Source organism: Oncorhynchus mykiss, chromosome 5 (genome assembly GCF_057628025.1).
Source record: "Oncorhynchus mykiss isolate SJ-2025 chromosome 5, ASM5762802v1, whole genome shotgun sequence".
NCBI classification, from domain to species: Eukaryota; Metazoa; Chordata; class Actinopteri; order Salmoniformes; family Salmonidae; genus Oncorhynchus; species Oncorhynchus mykiss.
In genome coordinates this window covers 75,588,581-75,611,652 of record NC_143026.1, presented here as the reverse complement: position 1 = coordinate 75,611,652, position 23,072 = coordinate 75,588,581, and the positions used below count along the sequence as shown (strand labels likewise).

General features: G+C 42.3%; 2 protein-coding genes across 8 annotated transcripts in view; one reads left to right on the top strand and one right to left on the bottom strand.

Moving 5' to 3' along the window:
- The first annotated feature begins 1,767 nt into the window (after positions 1-1,767).
- lrrc66 (leucine rich repeat containing 66) lies at positions 1,768-13,275 on the top strand. Its single transcript, XM_021604321.3, has 5 exons — positions 1,768-2,040; positions 2,283-2,732; positions 8,394-8,563; positions 8,703-9,048; positions 9,239-13,275. The coding sequence occupies exons 2-5, from the start codon at positions 2,291-2,293 to the stop codon at positions 12,325-12,327; spliced, it is 4,047 nt and encodes a 1,348-aa protein (XP_021459996.3). The 5' UTR covers positions 1,768-2,040; positions 2,283-2,290; the 3' UTR covers positions 12,328-13,275.
- Positions 13,000-23,072, bottom strand: part of dcun1d4 (DCN1, defective in cullin neddylation 1, domain containing 4 (S. cerevisiae)) — a 23,474-nt gene continuing 13,401 nt past the window's right edge. For 6 of the 7 annotated variants that reach the window (XM_090235980.1, XM_090235978.1, XM_090235981.1 and 3 more), the window contains 5 exons: positions 20,955-21,046; positions 17,432-17,540; positions 16,784-16,888; positions 16,577-16,679; positions 16,352-16,476 (listed from right to left, as the gene is read on the bottom strand). In XM_090235980.1, the coding sequence (XP_090092106.1) occupies positions 16,421-16,476; positions 16,577-16,679; positions 16,784-16,888; positions 17,432-17,540; positions 20,955-21,046 (465 nt within the window). In that variant the 3' untranslated portion in view covers positions 16,352-16,420. Of the gene's footprint in view, positions 16,477-16,576; positions 16,680-16,783; positions 16,889-17,431; positions 17,541-20,954; positions 21,047-23,072 lie in introns of all 7 variants that reach the window. The other variant, XM_021604324.3, reaches the window with a different exon arrangement.

Genomic DNA, 23,072 nt, shown 5'->3' with positions numbered 1-23,072 from the left:
GCCCTGTAATCTGTATTGTTTCTTGTCTCTTGCAGTTTTATTTTCACATTTGAAAACTGCCCTATTTGTACCATATCTCACAATGGAACTTGGAAGTGTCAATGCATTTACAATGTACTAGCTATATTCTACGTCTACTACATTTACAGTGTACTAGCTATATTCTACGTCTACTACATTTACAGTGTACTAGCTATATTCTACGTCTACTACATTTACAGTGTACTAGCTATATTCTACATCTACTACATTTACAGTGTACTAGCTATATTCTACATCTACTACATTTACAGTGTACTAGCTATATTCTACGTCTACTACATTTACAGTGTACTAGCTATATTCTACATCTACTACATTTACAGTGTACTAGCTATATTCTACGTCTACTACATTTACAGTGTACTAGCTATATTCTACATCTACTACATTTACAGTGTACTAGCTATATTCTACATCTACTACATTTACAGTGTACTAGCTATATTCTACATCTACTACATTTACAGTGTACTAGCTATATTCTACATCTACTACATTTACAGTGTACTAGCTATATTCTACATCTACTACATTTACAGTGTACTAGCTATATTCTACATCTACTACATTTACAGTGTACTAGCTATATTCTACATCTACTACATTTACAGTGTACTAGCTATATTCTACATCTACTACATTTACAGTGTACTAGCTATATTCTACGTCTACTACATTTACAGTGTACTAGCTATATTCTACATCTACTACATTTACAGTGTACTAGCTATATTCTACATCTACTACATTTACAGTGTACTAGCTATATTCTACATCTACTACATTTACAGTGTACTAGCTATATTCTACGTCTACTACATTTACAGTGTACTAGCTATATTCTACATCTACTACATTTACAGTGTACTAGCTATATTCTACATCTACTACATTTACAGTGTACTAGCTATATTCTACATCTACTACATTTACAGTGTACTAGCTATATTCTACATCTACTACATTTACAGTGTACTAGCTATATTCTACGTCTACTACATTTACAGTGTACTAGCTATATTCTACATCTACTACATTTACAGTGTACTAGCTATATTCTACGTCTACTACATTTACAGTGTACTAGCTATATTCTACATCTACTACATTTACAGTGTACTAGCTATATTCTACATCTACTACATTTACAGTGTACTAGCTATATTCTACATCTACTACATTTACAGTGTACTAGCTATATTCTACATCTACTACATTTACAGTGTACTAGCTATATTCTACGTCTACTACATTTACAGTGTACTAGCTATATTCTACATCTACTACATTTACAGTGTACTAGCTATATTCTACGTCTACTACATTTACAGTGTACTAGCTATATTCTACGTCTACTACATTTACAGTGTACTAGCTATATTCTACATCTACTACATTTACAGTGTACTAGCTATATTCTACATCTACTACATTTACAGTGTACTAGCTATATTCTACATCTACTACATTTACAGTGTACTAGCTATATTCTACATCTACTACATTTACAGTGTACTAGCTATATTCTACATCTACTACATTTACAGTGTACTAGCTATATTCTACATCTACTACATTTACAGTGTACTAGCTATATTCTACGTCTACTACATTTTACACAGTAAAAGGGCACAATAACCAAGATTACTTTTATAGCATGAAATCTGTTCAAATCCAGTTATTTATCAATCAATAATAAATCCAAGCTATGGCGTAGTTGTCCTTTTCATTAGTTTCTGGCAGCACAGTTAACTGAAAGACAAGAAAACAACATCCTGGTGAGACATTAACCATGCCATGTGAATGATTGAGGGAATCAGCATAACGTTTATGCCATTGTTGTGAATGCATGTCTGACTCAACATGTCAATACACACTGAAGACTTTGATCTGAAACTACAGGAGAAAAAGTTGTTGAAATCTGCTACCTTTGCCAATGTACTTGGGAGAGACTGAAAGTCAAGTTCGTTTTGGTTGTATACAATCAGACACGGAGGGGTGAGTGAGTTTTTTTCACGCATTCATTTACATTTGTGTGTATGACGTGTGCTAATATTGCAATGCATGTTTCTAAATTTGAGAGTAATGCGTGTGTTTGGACTTTATTTGGATGCTGTTGTATGTGTTACTCTTGGTATATTAGGGTATATCTATTGAATTTACCTTCAATACTGTATGTGTTCATACATTGTCTTTAATGTTGAAACTCACAAGTCACTAACATTAGTTATCTCTTTTAGTTCTACCTATGGGCACTGGGCTGTTTGTGATGGCCGTGTCTCAGTGGATGTTCTGTGCTGCAGTGCTGCTCCTCCTCGTCCAGTGGCTCCAGTGTTCTCCGACTCCCCCTGCCTGTCCTGAGTCCTGCCTTTGTCAGAGAGGTCCTCTGTTAAACTGTTCCTCTGCTGGCCTTTCCAAGGCCCCACAACACATCCCTTCCACCGTAAATGATCTAGACCTATCTCACAACCTTCTGAACTCCCTTGAACCCTCGTGGCCAAGTTGGGGGCTTAATAATCTATGGCTTGGACACAACAGCATCACTCACCTATCTCTGTGTGTGGGGAGGAACTGGAGAGGTAAACATGGGAGAATACCCCTCTCACACAACAGAGGAAGATGTGTATCCTGGGCCCCGGCCCTGCAGCTGCTGTCTGCTGAGAGGAACCAGCTAGAGATAATCCCTGAGGGTGAGTCACACACACACTCTAACACATCAGAAATTGCTTCGCTGTACTATAAATGTAGTTCCACTAATCACAGGTTGCTAAAGGAAACACTTCAGTAAATGAGGGATACAAAGTATATTGAAAGCAAGTGCTCCCACACAGGTGTGGTTCCTGAGTTAATTAAGCAATTAACATCCCATCATGCTTAGGGTCATATATAAAAATGCCCAGTTGCCCATTATTTTGCCTACCATGGCTAGAAGATCTGTGTCTTTGAAAGAGGGGTCTCAAAGGAGCATAGGAGGTTTAATGGGTGTGTGTGTTTTTGCTCAGTCATCAGATCTCAACCCAATTGAACACACCTGACAAAACGTTTTCTACAACCATTAACAAAACACCAAATGATGGAATTTCTTGTGGAAGAATGGTGTCACATCCCTCCAGTAGAGTTCCAGGCACTTGAAGAATCTATGCCAAGGCGCATTGAAGCTGTGGCTAAACGCCCTATTAAGGCGCTTTATGTTGGTGTTTCCTTTATTTTGGCAGTTACCTGTGCATTCGGAAAGTATTCAGACCCATTGACTTTTCCCACATTTTGTTACATTACAGCCTTATTTCAATCTACACACAATACCCCATATTGACAAACATAATTAAAAATCCATTTATTAAAAATAAAAAAACAGAAGTGCCTTATTTACATAAATATTCAGACCTTTGCTATGAGACTCAAAATTTAGCTCGGATGCATCCTGTTTCCATTGATCATGGGTCCACCTGTGGTAAATTAAATTGATTGGACATGATTTGGAAAGGAACACACCTGTCTATATAAGGTCCCACAGTTGACAGTGCAGGTTAAAGCAAAAACCAAGCAATGAGGTTGAAGAAATTGTCCGTAGAGATCTGAGACAGGATTGTTTCAAGGCACAGATCTGGGGAAGGGTACCAAAAATGTTTTGTAGCATTGAAGGTTCCGAAGAACACAGTGGCCTCCATCATTCTTTAATGGAAGAAGTTTGTAACCACCAAGACTCTTCCTAGAGCTGGTCGCCCGGCCAAACTGAGCAATCGGGGGAGAAGGGCCTTGGTGAGGGAGGTGACCAAGAACCCGTTGAGTTCCTCTGTGGAGATGGGAGAACCTTCCAGAAGGACAACCATCTCTGCAGCACTCAACCAATCAGGCCTTTATGGTAGAGTGGCCAGACAGAAGCCACTCCTCAGTAAAAGGCACACGACAGCTCACTTAGAGTTTGCCAAAAGGCACCATAATGACTCTCATACCATGAGAAACATGATGAAACCAAGATTGAACTCTTTGGCCTGAATGCCAAGTGTCACTTCTGGAGGAAACCTGGCACAATCCCTACAGTGAATCATGGTTGTGGCATCATCATGCTGTTGGGATGTTTTTCAGTGGGAGGGACTGGGAAACTATTCAGGATTGAAGAAGAAAGGAGATGAACGGAGCAAAGTACAGAGAGATCCTTGATGAAAACCTGCTCCAGAGAGCTCAGGACCTCAGACTGGGTCGAATATTCACCTTCCAACAGGACAACGACCCTAAGCACACAGCCAAGACAATGTAGAAGTGGCTTCGGGACAAGTCTCTGAATGTCCTTGAGTGGCCCAACCAGATCCCGGACTTGAACCCGATCAAAAATCTCTGGAGAGACCTGAAAAAAGCTGTGCAGCGATGCTCCTCATCCAACCTGACAGAGCTTGAGAGGATCTGCAGAGAAGAATGGGAGAAACTCCCCAAATACAGGTGTGCCAAGCTTGTAACATCAAGGCTGTAATCGAGGCTGTAATCACAGCCAAAGGTGCTTCAACAAAGTATTGAGTAAAGGGTCTGAATACATACAGTACCAGTCAAAAGTTTGGACGCACCTACTCATTCCAGGGTTTTTATTCATTTTACTATTTTCTACAATGTTGTATAATAGTGAATACATCAAAACTATGAAAAAGTACACATATGTAATCATGTAGTAACCAAAAAAGTGTTAAACAAATCAAATTAGATTTTATATTTCAGATTCTTCCAAGTAGCCACCCTTTGCTTTGACGACAGCTTTGCACACTCTTAGCATTCTCTCAACCAGCTTCACCTGGAATGCTTTTCCAACAGTCTTGAAGGAGTTTCCACATATGCTGAGCACTTGATGGCTGCTTTTCCTTCACTTTGCGGTCCAACTCATCCCAAACCATCTCAATTGGGTTGCGGTCGGGTGTTTGGGGATTGGGGAGGCCAGGTCATCTGATGCAGCACTCCTTCTTGGTCAAATAGCCCTTACACAGCCTGGAGGTGTGTTGGGTCATTGTCCTGTTGAAAAACAAATGATAGTCCCACTAAGTGCAAACCAGATGGGATGGCGTATTGCTGCAGAATGCTGTGGTAGCCATGCTGGTTAAGTGTGCCTTGAATTCTAAATAAATCACTGACAGTGTCACCAGCAAAGCACTCCCACACCATCACATCTCCTCCTCCATGCTTCACGGTGGGAACCACACATGCGGAGATCACAAAGACACGGCAGTTGGAACCAAAAATCGCAAATTTGGCCTCATCAGGCCAAAGGACAGATTTCCACCGGTCTAATGTTACTTGGCCCAAGCAAGTCTCTTCTTTTTGGTGTCCTTTAGTAGTGGTTTCTTTGCAGCAATTTGACCATGAAGGCCTGATTCATGCAGTCTCCTCTGAACAGTTAAAAAAAACAGATAAAGCAACGCCTCTCCCCTATTTGACCGAGATAGTTTGTGTGTATACATTGACATGTAGGCTACGTGTGCCTTTTTAATAATGTATGTAGTTCTGTCCTTGAGCTGTTCTTGTCTAATGATGATCTGTATTATGTCATTCTGTATTATATTTCATGTTTTGTGCGGACCCCAGTATGAGTAGCTGCTGCTTTTGCAACAGCAATGGGGATCCAATAAAATACCAAATACCAAACATTTGATGTTGAGATGTGTCTGTTACTTGAACTCTGAAGCATTTATTTGGGCTGCAATTTCCAAGGCTGGTAACTCTAATGAACTTAACCTCTGCAGCAGAGGTAACTCTGGGGCTTCCTTTGCTGTGGCGGTCCTCATCAGAGCCAGTTTCATCATAGCGCCAGGTTTTTGTGACTGCACTTGAAGAAACTTTCAAAGTTCTTGAATTTTCCGCATTGACTGACCTTCATGTCTTAAAGTAATGATGGACTGTCATTTCCCTTTGCTTATTTGAGCTGTTCTTGCCATAATATGGACTTGGTCTTTTATCAAATAGGGCCATCTTCTGTATACCACCCCTACCTTGTCACAACAACTGGCTCAAACACATTAAGAAGGAAAGAAATTCCACTATTAAACTTAAGGCACACCTCTTAATTTAAATGCATTCCAGGTGACTATCCCATGAAAGCTGCCATCAAGGCAAACGGTGGCTACTTTAAAGAATCTCAAATATAAAATATATAGTTTAACACTTTTTTGGTTACTACATGATTCCATGTGTTATTTCATGGTTTTGATGTCTTCACTATTATTCTACAATGTTGAACATAGTAAAAATAAAGAAAAACCCTGGAATGAGTATATGAGTCCAAACTTTTGACTGGTACTGTTAAGATATTTTATCAAGGTTTAAGATAAATGATTAAATAATTCTACCTAGAAACTTAACCATTAGGATTAGAGGTTATGTAGCATGAACAAGGAGTAATTAAAAATAATAAACACAGCTCCAACTGGGTTGGAGGGGTAAGAGAGGAATGCATGTGTGTGCCTAACGAAAACAAAGAGGATCCTTAACCTATGTTTGAACCGACCCAGCTATATATCTGTGAAGATAAAATAAGACAGCGAGAGCCCCTCCAGGTTTTCCGTATCTGGGGGGGACTGGAACTGTCTGCTAAGTGGTAATAAACTGTGGTGAGACTTCAGGAGATAATCCAGATATAGTGTGTAATGTATATGCGTTAGTGGGTTGGAATGGACTTTTGAAGCTGGTTTGTCTTTGTCAGAGACGAGGATCTAAAACGTTATTGGACGAAATGTGAGGTATATAAACCAATGTACATGGTATTATGACCAGAGCGCTCTCGAGAATAAATGTTATTGGCTAATTTTGATTGACTGGTCTCTGTCTATTTTATGCAAATAAGAATCTTACAAATTCTTATAAAACAGTGTTTTAAATTGAATTGGTTGTTGAACACATAAGAACTAAATTCATCTAACAGGTACTGTATGTAAATGTGATATTTCTGATATTTTTATAACATTTGCTAAACTTTCCAAAAAAGTTTTGTTTTGTCTTTATGGGCTATTATGTATAGATTAAACAGGAAAAAACCAATTGAATCCATTTTAGAATAAGTCTAACGTAACAATGTGGAAAAAGGTCTAAATACTTTCTGAATGCAACGTACACGCACATGCATGAACACCCATACTCTTATGAATGATTATCCAACATAATTAGGACTTTGCTCTTTTCGGAAATGATTAAACTGGCACAGTCAATCACAAAATTAATTTGACAAATCATTGTACAATCTTCAGCCAATTGTAGACGCTGTTTACTGACATTCCAATGGTTCATCAGAGGGTGTAAAAGTGTAATGATTGTGTTTTAAAGGAGGAAAATGCCTCAATCATAATTTTACAGTAGTATTATCTTACTTTTTAAAAATGCCATCAAAGGAGTTGAACCTTTTAGTTGTGTATGCATTCACTGTTGATTGTGTTTTCTCCTTGTTTGAGGTTTGTGAGGACTGTCGGCAGTTGCTCTGTGAGACAGGGGCCTCTCCGTGCTGCTTGGTATTCTGCTCAGTCTCCTAGCGCTCCTCTAAGGAAGCCCAGACCCACAATGCCTCACTTCAGCACAGCAGTGTCAGCCTAGTGAAAAGAGGAGACCGCAGGAGAGACTGAAAATCAGTGTAAACTAAATTCTGTCAACAGAAATCCTTGGCCTGAATCAGTCATAACATTTCCATTTTAGCAGACACTCTTATCCAGAGTGACTTACAGGAGTAATTAGGGTTAAGTGCCTTGCTCAATGGCACATAGGCAGGCTTTTTACCTAGTCATCTCAGGATTTGAACCAGCAACCTTTGGTTACTGGCTAAATGCTCTTAATCACTAGGCTACCCAACCCTAATCATTTGTTTATACTCTAGCCAGGACATACTGTTTAGCATATAATTAATTCAAGTACAAAACCATTTGATTGTCAATAACTCAGTGTCCCCAATGTCTTGTAGTAATAATGCCTCTGCGTCTTTGTTACCATCACTCCGTAGTACTGTACACCGAGATGTCACCACAATGGCCCAGGGAAGTAAACCCTATAGTGGGGGTAAACAAATGCTATCAGTGCCTCCTAGTTCAGTCATGTCAGGTATAGGGAGCAGGTGTTGCTGTGGCTTCCCAGACAGGTAGGCAGGGACATGTAAGGGCAGGTACTCATTCATCTCAGGATGGTCCCCTGCTCGTAAAGCTATGGGAGGAATGTCATGTCAGCTTACTGCCCACATACAGAACAAAGATGAGAAGGGGACTTCTGTGATCATATAGTCAACCACCTCATGATTACCACCCTCTGTGCATTACTGAGGACAAACAGGTGCCATCCTAGTCATCTGTGACATTATGCCACTAATGTGAGGACTATGTTGGTGCGCTGTCCACTAGGCCTGGGAGGCAGTGAGTTCCTGCAGGTGCTTCAGCTCTCCCACAACAGGATCTCTGGCCTGCAACCTGGAGATCTTTGCAGGTGCCCCCATCTGAGAGAGCTTTGCCTGCAGCACAACCACATCTCCAACATCCACCCACATGCCCTCAAGGACCTCCCAGAGCTCAAGGTAACTACAAATCATTAATAGTAACGACTGCATCACAACATGTTATCTGGTTACCAGCTGACCCAAACCTCACCTGAGCTCAGTACTATAAAACAGATTTCTGACATACCTATCATTTTCATAATGACATCCTTCAAAGGTCCTGGATCTGAGCTTCAACCTGTTGACCACAATCTCTCCATCCGCCTACCTGTCGCTACATAACCTGAATGCCCTGGTGGAGGTGAGTGGTAACAGGTGGAGGTGTGACTGCAGCCTGCGGAGCGTGAGGAGGTGGATGGCCTACGATAGGCAAAGGGCCCAACAGCAGATCTGGAGGGGGGTGGTGTGTTCCTCCCCCTCCACCCACACAGGTAGAGACCTGCTACACTTGGAGGACAGTGACCTCACCTGCTCTACAGCGGAGAACAGGGAGGGGCTCCACCAGGATGTGACAGTGACTGAGGGGACAGAGATCCTGCTGCCCTGCGGCACCCTGCGGCAAGGTAACACACCCAGACAGGAAGGTGCTACCTTTCACTTGTTGCATTACACCAATATTACATTTGTTTGTAACAACTTACATTTCAGATCAATCATATAAGATGTGATGTGAATAAAGTAGCAGCCTTAATGATATATTTTTTTAATCATTCTTGGTTTTATGACAGTAATACACTGATGTATTTGTTCTAGATTCAACATGGTGGACGACTAATGGACAAGTTTCTGGAAGTCAGATGGGCCTGCTGATCAGTGACATCACAGAGGAAGACGCAGGGCTGTACGTGTGCATGTCTGGGCCAGAAGAGCAGTATATATCTGTATTTAACATCCATGTGCATAAGGCACAGAGGAAAAGCAGAGGCACCAGGAGTTTACACTGGGAGAGGAAGCTGATAAACACACAGGTAGGCAGCCTACAGAGGGAGGGTCAGGGGACAGACCTGAACTCTCTAGATCTCTACAGGGCTTCTCAGAGAACACAGTCTGACCTGGTCCTGGCTGTCTGCCTGTCTGTATTCATCACCTTCCTGTTAGCATTTATACTTGGTGCTCTTGCCAGACCTCTCCTGGACCCTCTCTGGAGGAGGTGCTGTAACCGTACCAAGCAAAGCTCCTCCCCAGCCCAGTCGGTCTCCTCTGGTGGGCAGGGGCCCTACGACAATGGCGCCTATTCAGATGAGGCGCAGGAGGAACTAGGAACACACAGGGAGAGTAGAGTGACATTCAGAGGACATCCTTCAGAAATAAGGGATCAGAGTAGCATTCCATACTATGATACGGTGGCCAATGGCAGACAGGACAACCTCGCTGGGGAATATGATGCAACATATGAGAATGTTTATGCAAAGGATATCTCACACCCCTCCCTTGAGGTCCATCACCCACCTGACGAGAAGCCCAGGGCACAGGACTCTGTCAGCTCAGGCAGCTCCCAACAGGACAGCCCAGAGACAGACACCCATAGTGGAGAACTCTCTGATGTCTCTCTGAGTGAACCACAAGTGGGTGCTCACCCAGTTCATACCCACCATGGCATGGAGTTTGAACCCATCCCTGACCCAGAACAGTTGCAGGGATATCGAAGCTCGTCCGTGTCTTCACACTCTGACCAGGAGAGGCTGGATAGGGATCAGGATATGCACTGGCCCAAAAACTATTTGGCTCAAAGATTGGAAGAGAAGTGCAAGACCCAGAACAATCCCTGGGAGCATCAATCCCCCCAGAAGGAAGATGACTCATTTGAGCAGAGTTCAGATTTCCCTATGGTTAAACAAGTTGATGTGCCACAGATCAAGATCGGCAGCGTGGGTGAGATCCCTGAATTTACAGCTGAGCCCTTTACGGATTGGAAACCAATCAAGGCAGATCCAAACCCCATGGAGCCTGAGCTGTGGAATGATAGTGGAGAGAGCTTTGAGTTCCCTGATTCTATCCGAGGTGCATCGGCACAGTCCAGCAGTCAAGATCTCTCGGGTTCTGCTTTTGACGATCAGTTGAGAAAGAAGTATGAACAAGCTCGGAATGAAGAACCACTGGTGAAAGACCAGAGGGAGAATAATAAGCTGCTGGAGCTGAACTTAAGTTACAGTGGGAATGAACCTACAGTTTACACTGTGAACCCAGAGACGGAGGTAGTGAAGGAGAAGATGATTGTCCAGAATGTGGGTGAACTGATACAGGAAGTTCAGAGTGCTCTGAAAACACAGGAGTGCTATGATATGTCCAGTGATCGTGGGGATGAACCCACAAAGTACACAGTGAACGAGGACGATTCAGCTCAAGTTCCAGATGTCATGTACAGGGATCCATCTCTCAGTCTTGGCACCAAAGAGACAGTGTCTCCAAGGAAAACTCTCAATATTGGCTTTAAGAAACACACCAAGCCCCTTCCACAACTGTCTTTGCCAAAAACATCCCTCCCTTTCTCCACCTCTTCAGACTCTCAAACTCAACTCTTCTATGTCCCCCCACTTGGGAGACGTCTGGATAGCCATCCCCCTCAGGAAGCTCCACCTGCTGCCCCAAGAACACCCCCACCCTCTGGTTCATCCTCTTCTAGAACCGGGAGCGAGGATGAGACTACAATGAACCGAAAAAGAAAAGAGAAAGCTAAGATCCCTGACGTCACATATAGGGATTACTCTCTCAGATCTGGAGACACATCAACTAAAGTATCTTTCTCTCCAAGAAAATATCTAAATATTGGCTTCTCCAGCGAGAGTTCTCAATATCAACATGAGTCTGTGACAAGGTACGAGAGTGTCACCAGAACAAAGGGTGTAGACTTTGATGAAGACAGCAAGCTTCGTCCCCAAATGTCTTTGCCCAAAACATCACTCCTTTCCACCACCTCCTCAGACAGGGTCAGAGCTGAAGAGCCATCAGTTAAAATCTACATCCCTGAATTTAGGAGACGTCAGAATATTCAGCCCCCTCAGGAAGCTCCACCTGCCAAATCATCCTCTTCCAGCTGTGAGAGTGGAGATGAGACTCCAAAACACACAATGAAACCAGCTAAAGCCATCACAGATTATTTTTCCCCAAGGAGAACACTCAATATCAGCTTTAACAACTCAGCCAGTACCACAGATGAGGTGGAGAGGAAGACCGAAGCAGAGGACAGGTGGGATCAGCCAAGGCTTGGTAAAGTGAAGGCGCTGTCAGAGAGAACACGAAGGGACACAGAGGAAAGTTCTACAGACATGAATGTTTCTTTCTCCCAAATAAGAGCGCTCAATATCAACTTTGATGCCTTAGACAGCAGCACAGACGAGGTGGGGAGGAGTACCGGAGCAGACTACAGTAACCCTACTGAAGAAATCAGTCCCTCTCCCCAACTGTCATTGTACAAAACACAATTTTTCTCTACCCCCACAGATGAGGCGAGGCCTAGAGGAGAGTATTCACTCCAAATGCCCCTACACAGGAAGCGCTTAGTTGTAGACATCCAGCCCCCCCTGGCTCTACCGGATGCCCCAGCAACACCTCCACCATCCCCAGAGGGAGAGGAGGCAGCAGGGTCTGGGTGGAGGAGTAGGGAACAACAGATGAGAGCCATGGATGGATTTGGCTGTAACTCCATGACACAGGGAGACAGGAGCTATATGGGGTTAGTGGTTGCTAAACCATTCGGCATATCTCGTCCATATCAGAGCGTTACCTCAGAAACCATTATGACCACCCGGTGTAGTGAGGTCTCTACCTCTGGTGACCTCAATATGGCCTACTCCAACTCCACCCTCCATTTTGAAACACACAAAGAGGGCAGTGAAGCTTGAGAGCTACAACTGTAATTGTTTGTACTGATTAAAGAAATCCCCTGAGAAGTTAATGAGTTGAGAGCTACAACTGTAATTGTTTGTACTGATTAAAGAAATCCCCTGAGAAGTTAATGAGTTGAGAGCTACAACTGTAATTGTTTGTACTGATTAAAGAAATCCCCTGAGAAGTTAATGAGTTGAGAGCTACAACTGTAATTGTTTGTACTGATTAAAGAAATCCCCTGAGAAGTTAATGAGTTGAGAGCTACAACTGTAATTGTTTGTACTGATTAAAGAAATCCCCTGAGAAGTTAATGAGTTGAGAGCTACAACTGTAATTGTTTGTACTGATTATAGAAATCCCCTGAGAAGTTAATGAGTTGAGAGCTACAACTGTAATTGTTTGTACTGATTAAAGAAATCCCCTGAAGTTAATGAGTTGAGAGCTACAACTGTAATTGTTTGTACTGATTAAAGAAATCCCCTGAGAAGTTAATGAGTTGAGAGCTACAACTGTAATTGTTTGTACTGATTAAAGAAATCCCCTGAGAAGTTAATGAGTTGAGAGCTACAACTGTAATTGTTTGTACTGATTAAAGAAATCCCCTGAGAAGTTAATGAGTTGAGAGCTACAACTGTAATTGTTTGTACTGATTAAAGAAATCCCCTGAGAAGTTAATGCAGCAGATGAAAGTTGTTAAAACGTAAGTTGTTTATTTTAATTACAGAATTATACGGTTATTACATTGTTGTAAATGAGTAACACCAGACATGTTTGTCTTAATGAAAATAGCTGTTTAAGTGACTGAATTATTTCAGACTGAGGCAAATAAAAGGTGGGACCATTAAAACCCAATTTCCCAGATTCATATCCACCTACTTTACTCACTCAGTACCCTAGTCCCCTCTATTTTGCTACAAAATTGTCTTTATGACACTATCATAAATAAACCTGTAATGAAAGTCGCCCATATTGTGTTTGATGTTTTTATATCAGTTGATCTATGGGTACCTGGATAATAAGGTGCACACATGACGTGGTAATGCAATAGTAAAAATACATTAGGCCTACAGTAGCGGAATCAAACATGATCCTGTGCAATTTAAAAACACAGAACGAACATCTCATCACAAACCACATTTGAATCTTTCTGTAAAGGAAGATGGCAAAGCAAAAATGAATGACAACAGTAAGTTAATATAGAGATACTGTAGGTTACAGTGAAAACACATACTGTACATACATATACAGTCAGGACAGGGTTGTTCAACCTCCTGCATTACCAATGTAGAACACCATCTGAATTAGACTTATTGGTGCGCAGTCCAGCCACTAGCTCCATCTCCAAAAACCTAATATAGATAAATATACTGATGACTGGACAGGACAGCCAAAGCATCATGGATCACTGATAGGTGGAGATCTCATGTGACCTTACTACTTCATAAATTGATCCATTTACTGTATATGCTTTAGTTGTGGATAAGATGCCACTGGGTTTGACCAATTCATGATTGACATGTCAAAAGATCTGACACCATTCTTACAACACAGTCTCATGTTAATTTCAGTTAATGTCCATTTGTTTGAGAGACTGACTTTGTTGTTTTTACTGTGTGTGATAGGGGGAGGGGTTGGCAAATGAAGGAGGGAACTCCTCTTCCTCAAATGAGGTTACATGTGTGTTTCAGCTCTGAATATACACAATCATGGTTTTCATAAAGCGTTAAGACAACATGGAGGATATCAAATGAAGCACAAATTCCTGTACAAAAAACAAAACAATTTTTCAAAAATCTCATCCATTCTGACGGAGAGCGTGCAACGTTTCACTCATGACAATTGAGCGCCACATCACAGCCAGAGAAAAGTTTATACATGTGTTACAAGAACATTAGCAAAAGCATAGCATCGTCACAGGGGTCTAACTCTAACCCTTCAATGTCCATGGTCTAACTCTAACCCTTCAATGTCCATGGTCTAACTAACACTTTAATGTCCATGGTCTGACTCTAACCCTTCAATGTCCATGGTCTGACTCTAACCCTTCAATGTCCATGGTCTAACTCTAACCCTTCAATGTCCATGGTCTAACTCTAACCCTTCAATGTCCATGGTATAACTCTAACCCTTCAATGTCCATGGTCTAACTCTAACCCTTCAATGTCCATGGTCTAACTCTAACCCTTCAATGTCCATGGTCTAACTCTAACCCTTCAATGTCCATGGTCTAACTCTAACCCTTCAATGTCCATGGTCTAACTCTAACCCTTCAATGTCCATGGTCTAACTCTAACCCTTCAATGTCCATGGTCTAACTCTAACCCTTCAATGTCCATGGTCTGACTAACCCTTCAATGTCCATGGTCTAACTAACCCTTCAATGTCCATGGTCTAACTCTAACCCTTCAATGTCCATGGTCTAACTCTAACCCTTCAATGTCCATGGTCTAACTCTAACCCTTCAATGTCCATGGTCTAACTAACCCTTCAATGTCCATGGTCTGACTCTAACCCTTCAATGTCCATGGTCTAACTCTAACCCTTCAATGTCCATGGTCTAACTCTAACCCTTCAATGTCCATGGTCTAACTCTAACCCTTCAATGTCCATAGTCTAACTCTAACCCTTCAATGTCCATGGTCTAACTCTAACCCTTCAATGTCCATGGTCTAACTCTAACCCTTCAATGTCCATGGTCTGACTCTAACCCTTCAATGTCCATGGTCTAACTCTAACCCTTCAATGTCCATGGTCTAACTAACCCTTCAATGTCCATGGTCTAACTAACCCTTCAATGTCCATGGTCTGACTCTAACCCTTCAATGTCCATGGTCTAACTAACCCTTCAATGTCCATGGTCTAACTAACCCTTCAATGTCCATGGTCTAACTCTAACCCTTCAATGTCCATGGTCTAACTCTAACCCTTCAATGTCCATGGTCTAACTAACCCTTCAATGTCCATGGTCTAACTCTAACCCTTCAATGTCCATGGTCTAACTAACCCTTCAATGTCCATGGTCTAACTCTAACCCTTCAATGTCCATGGTCTAACTCTAACCCTTCAATGTCCATGGTCTGACTCTAACCCTTCAATGTCCATGGTCTAACTCTAACCCTTCAATGTCCATGGTTTTGAGACATCTTGAATGATAAGCCCAAAAGTCTCATTTCATCCTGATCTAATCCCTGACCACTGTGTGTGCGCACGCACGGGTGTGTTGAGCAAGTAAAGCAAACTCCATAAAAAATGTTGAGAAAAAAAAATGTACAAACCTACAGCTTAGAAACATAGATTGGTCACGTAAACCATGCTGGGGGCTAAAATAGTTTAGCACAGGCTGGTGGTATCATAGTGAGCATGGGGATGAAAACCACTGGGGGCTCAAATCACTGGCACAAATTACTTAGTTATAGTAAACTGTGGAGGTGTCATCGTCCATCTGTAACAGCTTTAGGGACCATGGCTAAAAGAACAACTACTGTAACACTCAGCCTGACAAATGTACTTCTTTAAGAATTCCAATTCAACCCAAATATAGGACAAAACTGATAGAAAAGATGGGTTCTGTAGGTTATAAAGAGACAAGCACAGATCATGTTCAAAGCACGGATATACAATATTCAAATGTGCCCAGGTCAAAATGACCTTGATTTAAGACTAAGACCGACTGTTCAAAAGGGAGGGATTTTGTTTGTTTAATTCCTCCTCACGGGAGCGAGGGGTTGAAGAGTGGATTTTTCTCTAACACAAAACCATTTAGCCCACATCAGCCACTCATGAGAACAGTTATCCTATCACACAGCACACAGTGAGGGGATGCAACACCACAGGGTCTGCCATGTGCTTAACCACAATGCAACATGGGTAGGGAACATTACCCGGAGATAGTTGGCGTCTCCATAGTGACCATAAGTAATCTACATCCCAATCTCGCCAGGGCAGCTTACACACAGTTGTGTACCTTACACCCCCCTGCAATCATTACCTGGAAGCACCACCTGTCATCGCTGACACACACCTCTCCATTTTGTATAGTTTGTTTTCTCATAGCCGTCGTCGTCATATTATGTTGTTTTGTTGACATTTGTTGCAGTGTACCTGATGCTATGACATCTCTCTTTCTTTGTACCATTCCACAAACTCATCCAACAAAACTGGCCCTGACAAAATTAGAGAAAAGAATGATAACATTAGGGAATTGATCAGCTGTACCACTATGAGAATGAGTGTATTAGTATCAGTGTGCGTGTGGATACTCACAGGCTCCATCCTCGTCATAGTTACTGAGTTCCAGGTTGATTGTCCTGCTGAACTCTAAAACGTTGCACCACTGGTCTTTGTTGATGACCTTATACTTGGATTGCTAAATAAATTAACATAGACAGGCAGTCAATACAAAGAACACTACATTCACACACAGTTCCCTCACTTTATTAAGTTGAATGTTAAACAGGCTAGACTCCATACCTCTAAAAACTGATTGAACACAGGAAACAGTGACCAAGTCTTTCCCAGGAGAAGCCCCAACATGCACTTGGCGGTGTTCAGGTCTAAACTCCTCTGGTCCTTTTCCTGTACAATCAAAAATATACAGACATCGCTAAGGTCCCGGGTCAAATACGACTCAATTTAAATATTTAACTGTAAGTGATTAAGTAATACAGTAAGCCTACTAGTAACGGTCAATGATTCTGTGTAATTCATGAGGACAAATCCAAATCCCATGTGCTTTGTTTATTAAATGGTATTGATCTCACTTCAAGCACTATATTTCCATTCACTGTAAAGCTCAAATAAATTGCTTTCAGGGGAACATGCCTTACTTCAAGCCAGACTATGTAAATAGCCCATCAGTACTCTTGACAAGCACTTCAGCCATGCAAGACAAACAAGAAAATAATCTTGACACTCAAAACTTATGAATACAAAACTGAGAGCTGACAGCACAGCAATATTTTCATACCCAACATCACAGATTTTTTTGTGTTTATTTTTAAAGTTTAATCTGTCGTGTGTTGAATCTAAATATCAACAAATAAATATCCAAGGGGAATGAATATCCCAGTCAGAGGAAATCTAGTGATAATACCGCAGATCAGGTTTTGCCTCACTCACCCGAGCAAAGTCGAAGGCGTATCTGTAAATGAGCTTAAAGTTGCTGGTGTTGTTTAGGACAGACCTCAGGTAGTCCAGGGAGTTCCTCAGCCTCTCTGTGGAGTCGCACCTGACAACGCCAGAGAGACATGTTAGAGAAAGACTAGAGTCCCAGCTGTCAGAGTGTAGACTATAAAACAAGACAGTTAACTATAAAGTAGACTATATGGGTAGACTACACTGCTCAAAAAAATAAAGGGAACACTTAAACAACAATGTAACTCCAAGTCAATCACACTTCTGTGAAATCAAACTGTCCACTTATGAAGCAACACTGATTGACAATACATTTCACATGCTGTTGTGCAAATGGAATAGACAACAGGTGGAAATTATAGGCAATTAGCAAGACACCCCCAAAAACGGAGTGGTTCTGCAGGTGGTGACAAAAGACCACTTCTCAGTTCCTATGCTTCTTGGCTGATGTTTTGGTCACTTTTGAATGCTGGCGGTGCTTTCACTCGTGGTAGCATGACACGGAGTCTACAACCCACACAAGTGGTTCAGGTAGTGCAGCTCATCCAGGATGGCACATCAATGCGAGCTGTGGCAAGAAGGTTTGCTGTGTCTGTCAGCGTAGTGTCCAGAGCATGGAGGCGCTACCAGGAGACAGGCCAGTACATCAGGAGACGTGGAGGAGGCCGTAGGAGGGCAACAACCCAGCAGCAGGACCGCTACCTCCGCCTTTGTGCAAGGAGGAGCAGGAGGAGCACTGCCAGAGCCCTGCAAAATGACCTCCAGCAGGCCACAAATGTGCATGTGTCTGCTCAAACGGCTCCATGAGGGTGGTATGAGGGCCCGACGTCCACAGGTGGGGGTTGGGCTTACAGCCCAACACCGTGCAGGACGTTTGGCATTTGTCAGAGAACACCAAGATTGGCAAATTTGCCACTGGCGCCCAGTGCTCTTCACAGATGAAAGCAGGTTCACACTGAGCACGTGACAGACGTGACAGTCTGGAGACGCCGTGGAGAACGTTCTGCTGCCTGCAACATCCTCCAGCATGACCGGTTTGGCGGTGGGTCAGTCATGGTGTGGGGTGGCATTTCTTTGGGGGGGCCGCACAGCCCTCCATGTGCTCGCCAGAGGTAGCCTGACTGCCATTAGGTACCGAGATGAGATCCTTAGACCCCTTGTGAGACCATATGCTGGTGCGGTTGGCCCTGGGTTGCTCCTAATGAAAGACAATGCCAGACCTCATGTGGCTGGAGTGTGTCAGCAGTTCCTGCAAGAGGAAGGCCATTGATGCTATGGACTGGCCCGCCCGTTCCCCAGACCTGAATCCAATTGAGCACATCTGGGACATCATGTCTCGCTCCATCCACCAACACCACATTGCACCACAGACGGTCCAGGAGTTGGCGGATGCTTTAGTCCAGTTCTGGGAGGAGATCCCTCGGGAGACCATCCGCCACCTCATCAGGAGCATGCCCAGGCGTTGTAGGGAGGTCATACAGGCACGTGGAGGCCAAACACACTACTGAGCCTCACTTTGACTTGTTTTAAGGACATTACATCAAAGTTGGATCAGCCTGTAGTGTGGTTTTCCACTTTAATTTTGAGTGTGACTCCAAATCCAGACCTCCATGGGTTGATAAATTTGATTTCCATTGATCATTTTTGTGTGATTTTGTTGTCAGCACATTCAACTATGTAAAGAAAAAACTATTTAATTAAGAATATTTCATTCATTCAGATCTAGGATGTGTTATTTTAGTGTTCCCTTTATTTTGTTGAGCAGTGTATAACCCCAGTCTGGGGTCAGCACCATTTTGTACACTGCACAGCCTGGAATGGAAATAAACTATATGGACAGTCACGCACAGAACATACGTACAGTTGAAGTCGGAAGTTTACAAACATCTTAGCCAAATATATTTACACTCAGTTTTTCACAATTCCTAACCTTTAATCCGGGTAAAAATTCCCTGTCTTAAGTCAGTTAGGATCACCACTTTATTTTAAGAATATGAAATGTCAGAATAATAGCAGAGAATGATTTATTTCAGATTTAATTTCTTTCATCACATTCCCAGTGGGTCAGAAATGTACATACACTCAACTAGTATTTGGTAGCATCGCCTTTAAATTGTTTAACTTGGGTCAAACATTTAGGGTAGCCTTCCACAAGCTTCCCACAATAATTTGGGGGAATTTTGGCCCATACCTCCTGACAGAGCTGATGTAACTGAGTCAGGTTTGTAGGCCTCCTTGCTCACACACGCTTTTTCAGTTCTGCCCACAAATTTTCTATAGGATTGAGGTCAGGGCTTTGTGATGGCCACTCCAAAACCTTGACTTAGTTGTCCTTAAGACATTTTGCCACAACTTTGGAAGTATGCTTGGGGTCATTGTCCATTTGGAAGACCCATTTGTGACCAAGTTTAAACTTCCTGACTGATGTCTTGAGATGTTGCTTCAATATATCCACATAATTTTCCTACCTCATGATGCCATCTATTTTGTGAAGTGCACAATCCCTCCTGCGGCAAAGCACCCCCACTACATGAGGCTGCCACCCCCGTGCTTCACAGTTGGGATTGTGTTCTTCAGCTTGCAAGCCTCCCCTTTTTTCCTCCAAACATAACGATGGTCATTATGGCCAAACAGTTCTATTTTTGTTTCATCAGACAAGAGGACATTTATTTTAGTCTGGCTTTTTTTTATGGCGGTTTTGGAGCAGTGGCTTCTTCCTTGCTGAGCGGCCTTTCAGGTTATGTCGATATAGGACTCATTTTACTGTGGATATAGATACTTTTGTACCCGTTTCCTTCTGCATCTTCACAAGGTCCTTTGCTGTTGTTCTGGGATTGATTTGCACTTTTCGCACCAAAGTACGTTCATCTCTAGGAGAATGAACACGTCTCCTTTCTGAGCGTTATGACAGCTGCTTGGTCCCATGGTGTTTATACTCAAACTATTGTTTGTACAGATGAAAGTGGTACCTTCAGGATTTTGGAAATTTCTCCCAAGGATGAACCAGACTTGTGGAAATCTACAATTTTTTTTCTGAGGTCTTGGCGGATTTATTTTGATTTTCCCATGATGTCAAGCAAAGAGGCACTGAGTTTGAAGGGAGGCCTTGAAATACATCAACAGGTACACCTCCAATTGACTCAAATTATGTAAATTAGCCTATCAGAAGCTTCTAAAGCAATGACATCATTTTCTGAAATTTTCCAAGCTGTTTAAAAGGCACAGTCAACTTAGTGTAAACTTCTGACCCACTTCTGACCCATGTAAACTTCTGACCCACTGGAATTGTGATACATAATAATACATGATAAGTGAAATAATCTGTAAACAATTGCTGGAAGAATTACTTGCAAAGTAGATATCCTAACCGACTTTCCAAAACTCTCGTTTGTTAACAAGAAATGTGTGGATTGGTTGAAAAACTAGTTTTAATGACTCCAACCTAAGTGTATGTAAACTCCCGACTTCAACTGTATAATAAAAACACACAAATTAAGAGCAGACTTACTGCAAGGAGCCCATGCCTTTCAACCACTCCTGTAGGGTGAAGTAGCCCATACTCTGGGCATCTAACTTCCAGGCCAGAACCAGCATCACCACCTGTTCACAAACACCATACACTCACATATTATTATAAACTGAAATGCTTGATATTTCAAAAATGTACTTTCCAATTAATAATTTGAATCTTTGTGCCATCTTTCAATAACATAGTTTCCCCCAACTCAAACACAGGAGACTGAAAAGATTTGGCATGGGTCCTCAGATCCTTAAAAAGGTTCTACAGCTGCACCATCGAGAGCATCCTGACTGGTTGCATCACTGCCTGGTATGGCAACTGCTCGGCCTCCGAACACAAGGCACTGCAGAGGGTAGTACATCACTGGAGCCAAGCTTCCTGCCATCCAGGACCTCTATACCAGGCGGTGTCAAAGGAAGGCCCTAAAAATTATCAAAGACTCCAGCCACCCTAGTCATAGACTGTTCTCTCTGCTACCACAAGGCAAGCAGTACCGGAGTGCCAAGTCTAGGTCCAAGAGGCTTCTAAACAGCTTCTACCCCCAAGACATAAGACTCCTGAGCATCTTGTCAAATGGCTACCCAGACTATTTGCATTGCCCCCTCCCCTCACCACTGCCACTTTATGTTGTCATCTATGCATAGTCACTTTAACTCCACCTACATACTACTTCAACTAACCAGTGCCCCCGCACATCGACTCTGTACCGGCACCCCCCCTGTATATATTGTTCATTTTTACTGCGGCTCTTTAATTGCTTGTTACATTTATTTCTTATTCTTATTGTTATTTTTTTTAAACTGCATTGTTGGTTAGGGGCATGTAAGTAAGCATTTCACTGTAAGGTCTACACCAGTTGTATTCGACTCATGTGACTAATACAGTGCCTTGCGAAAGTATTCGGCCCCCTTGAACTTTGCGACCTTTTGCCACATTTCAGGCTTCAAACATAAAGATATAAAACTGTATTTTTTTGTGAAGAATCAACCACAAGTGGGACACAATCATGAAGTGGAACGACATTTATTGGATATTTCAAACTTTTTTAACAAATCAAAAACTGAAAAATTGGGCGTGCAAAATTATTCAGCCCCCTTAAGTTAATACTTTGTAGCGGCACCTTTTGCTGCGATTACAGCTGTAAGTCACTTGGGGTATGTCTATCAGTTTTGCACATCGAGAGACTGAATTTTTTTCCCATTCCTCCTTGCAAAACAACTCGAGCTCAGTGAGGTTGGATGGAGAGCATTTGTGAACAGCAGTTTTCAGTTCTTTCCACATATTCTCGATTGGATTCAGGTCTGGACTTTGACTTGGCCATTCTAACACCTGGATATGTTTATTTTTGAGCCATTCCATTGTAGATTTTGCTTTATGTTTTGGATCATTGTCTTGTTGGAAGACAAAATCTCCACCCCAGTCTCAGGTCTTTTGCAGACTCCATCAGGTTTTCTTCCAGAATGGTCCTGTATTTGGCTCCATCCATCTTCCCATCAATTTTAACCATCTTCCCTGTCCCTGCTGAAGAAAAGCACGCCCAAACCATGATGCTGCCACCACCATGTTTGACAGTGTGGATGGTGTGTTCAGGGTGATGTGCTGTGTTGCTTTTACGCCAAACATAACGTCTTGCATTGTTGCCAAAAAGTTCAATTTTGGTTTCATCTGACCAGAGCACCTTCTTCCACACGTTTGGTGTGTCTCCCAGGTGGCTTGTGGCAAACTTTAAACAACACTTTTTATGGATATCTTTAAGAAATGGCTTTCTTCTTGCCACTCTTCCATAAAGGCCAGATTTGTGCAATATACGACTGATTGTTGTCCTATGGACAGAGTATCCCACCTCAGCTGTAGATCTCTGCAGTTCATCCAGAGTGATCATGGGCCTCTTGGCTGCATCTCTGATCAGTCTTCTCCTTGTATGAGCTGAAAGTTTAGAGGGACGGCCAGGTCTTGGTAGATTTGCAATGGTCTGATACTCCTTCCATTTCAATATTATCGCTTGCACAGTGCTCCTTGGGATGTTTAAAGCTTGGGAAATCTTTTTGTATCCAAATCCGGCTTTAAACTTCTTCACAACAGTATCTCGGACCTGCCTGGTGTGTT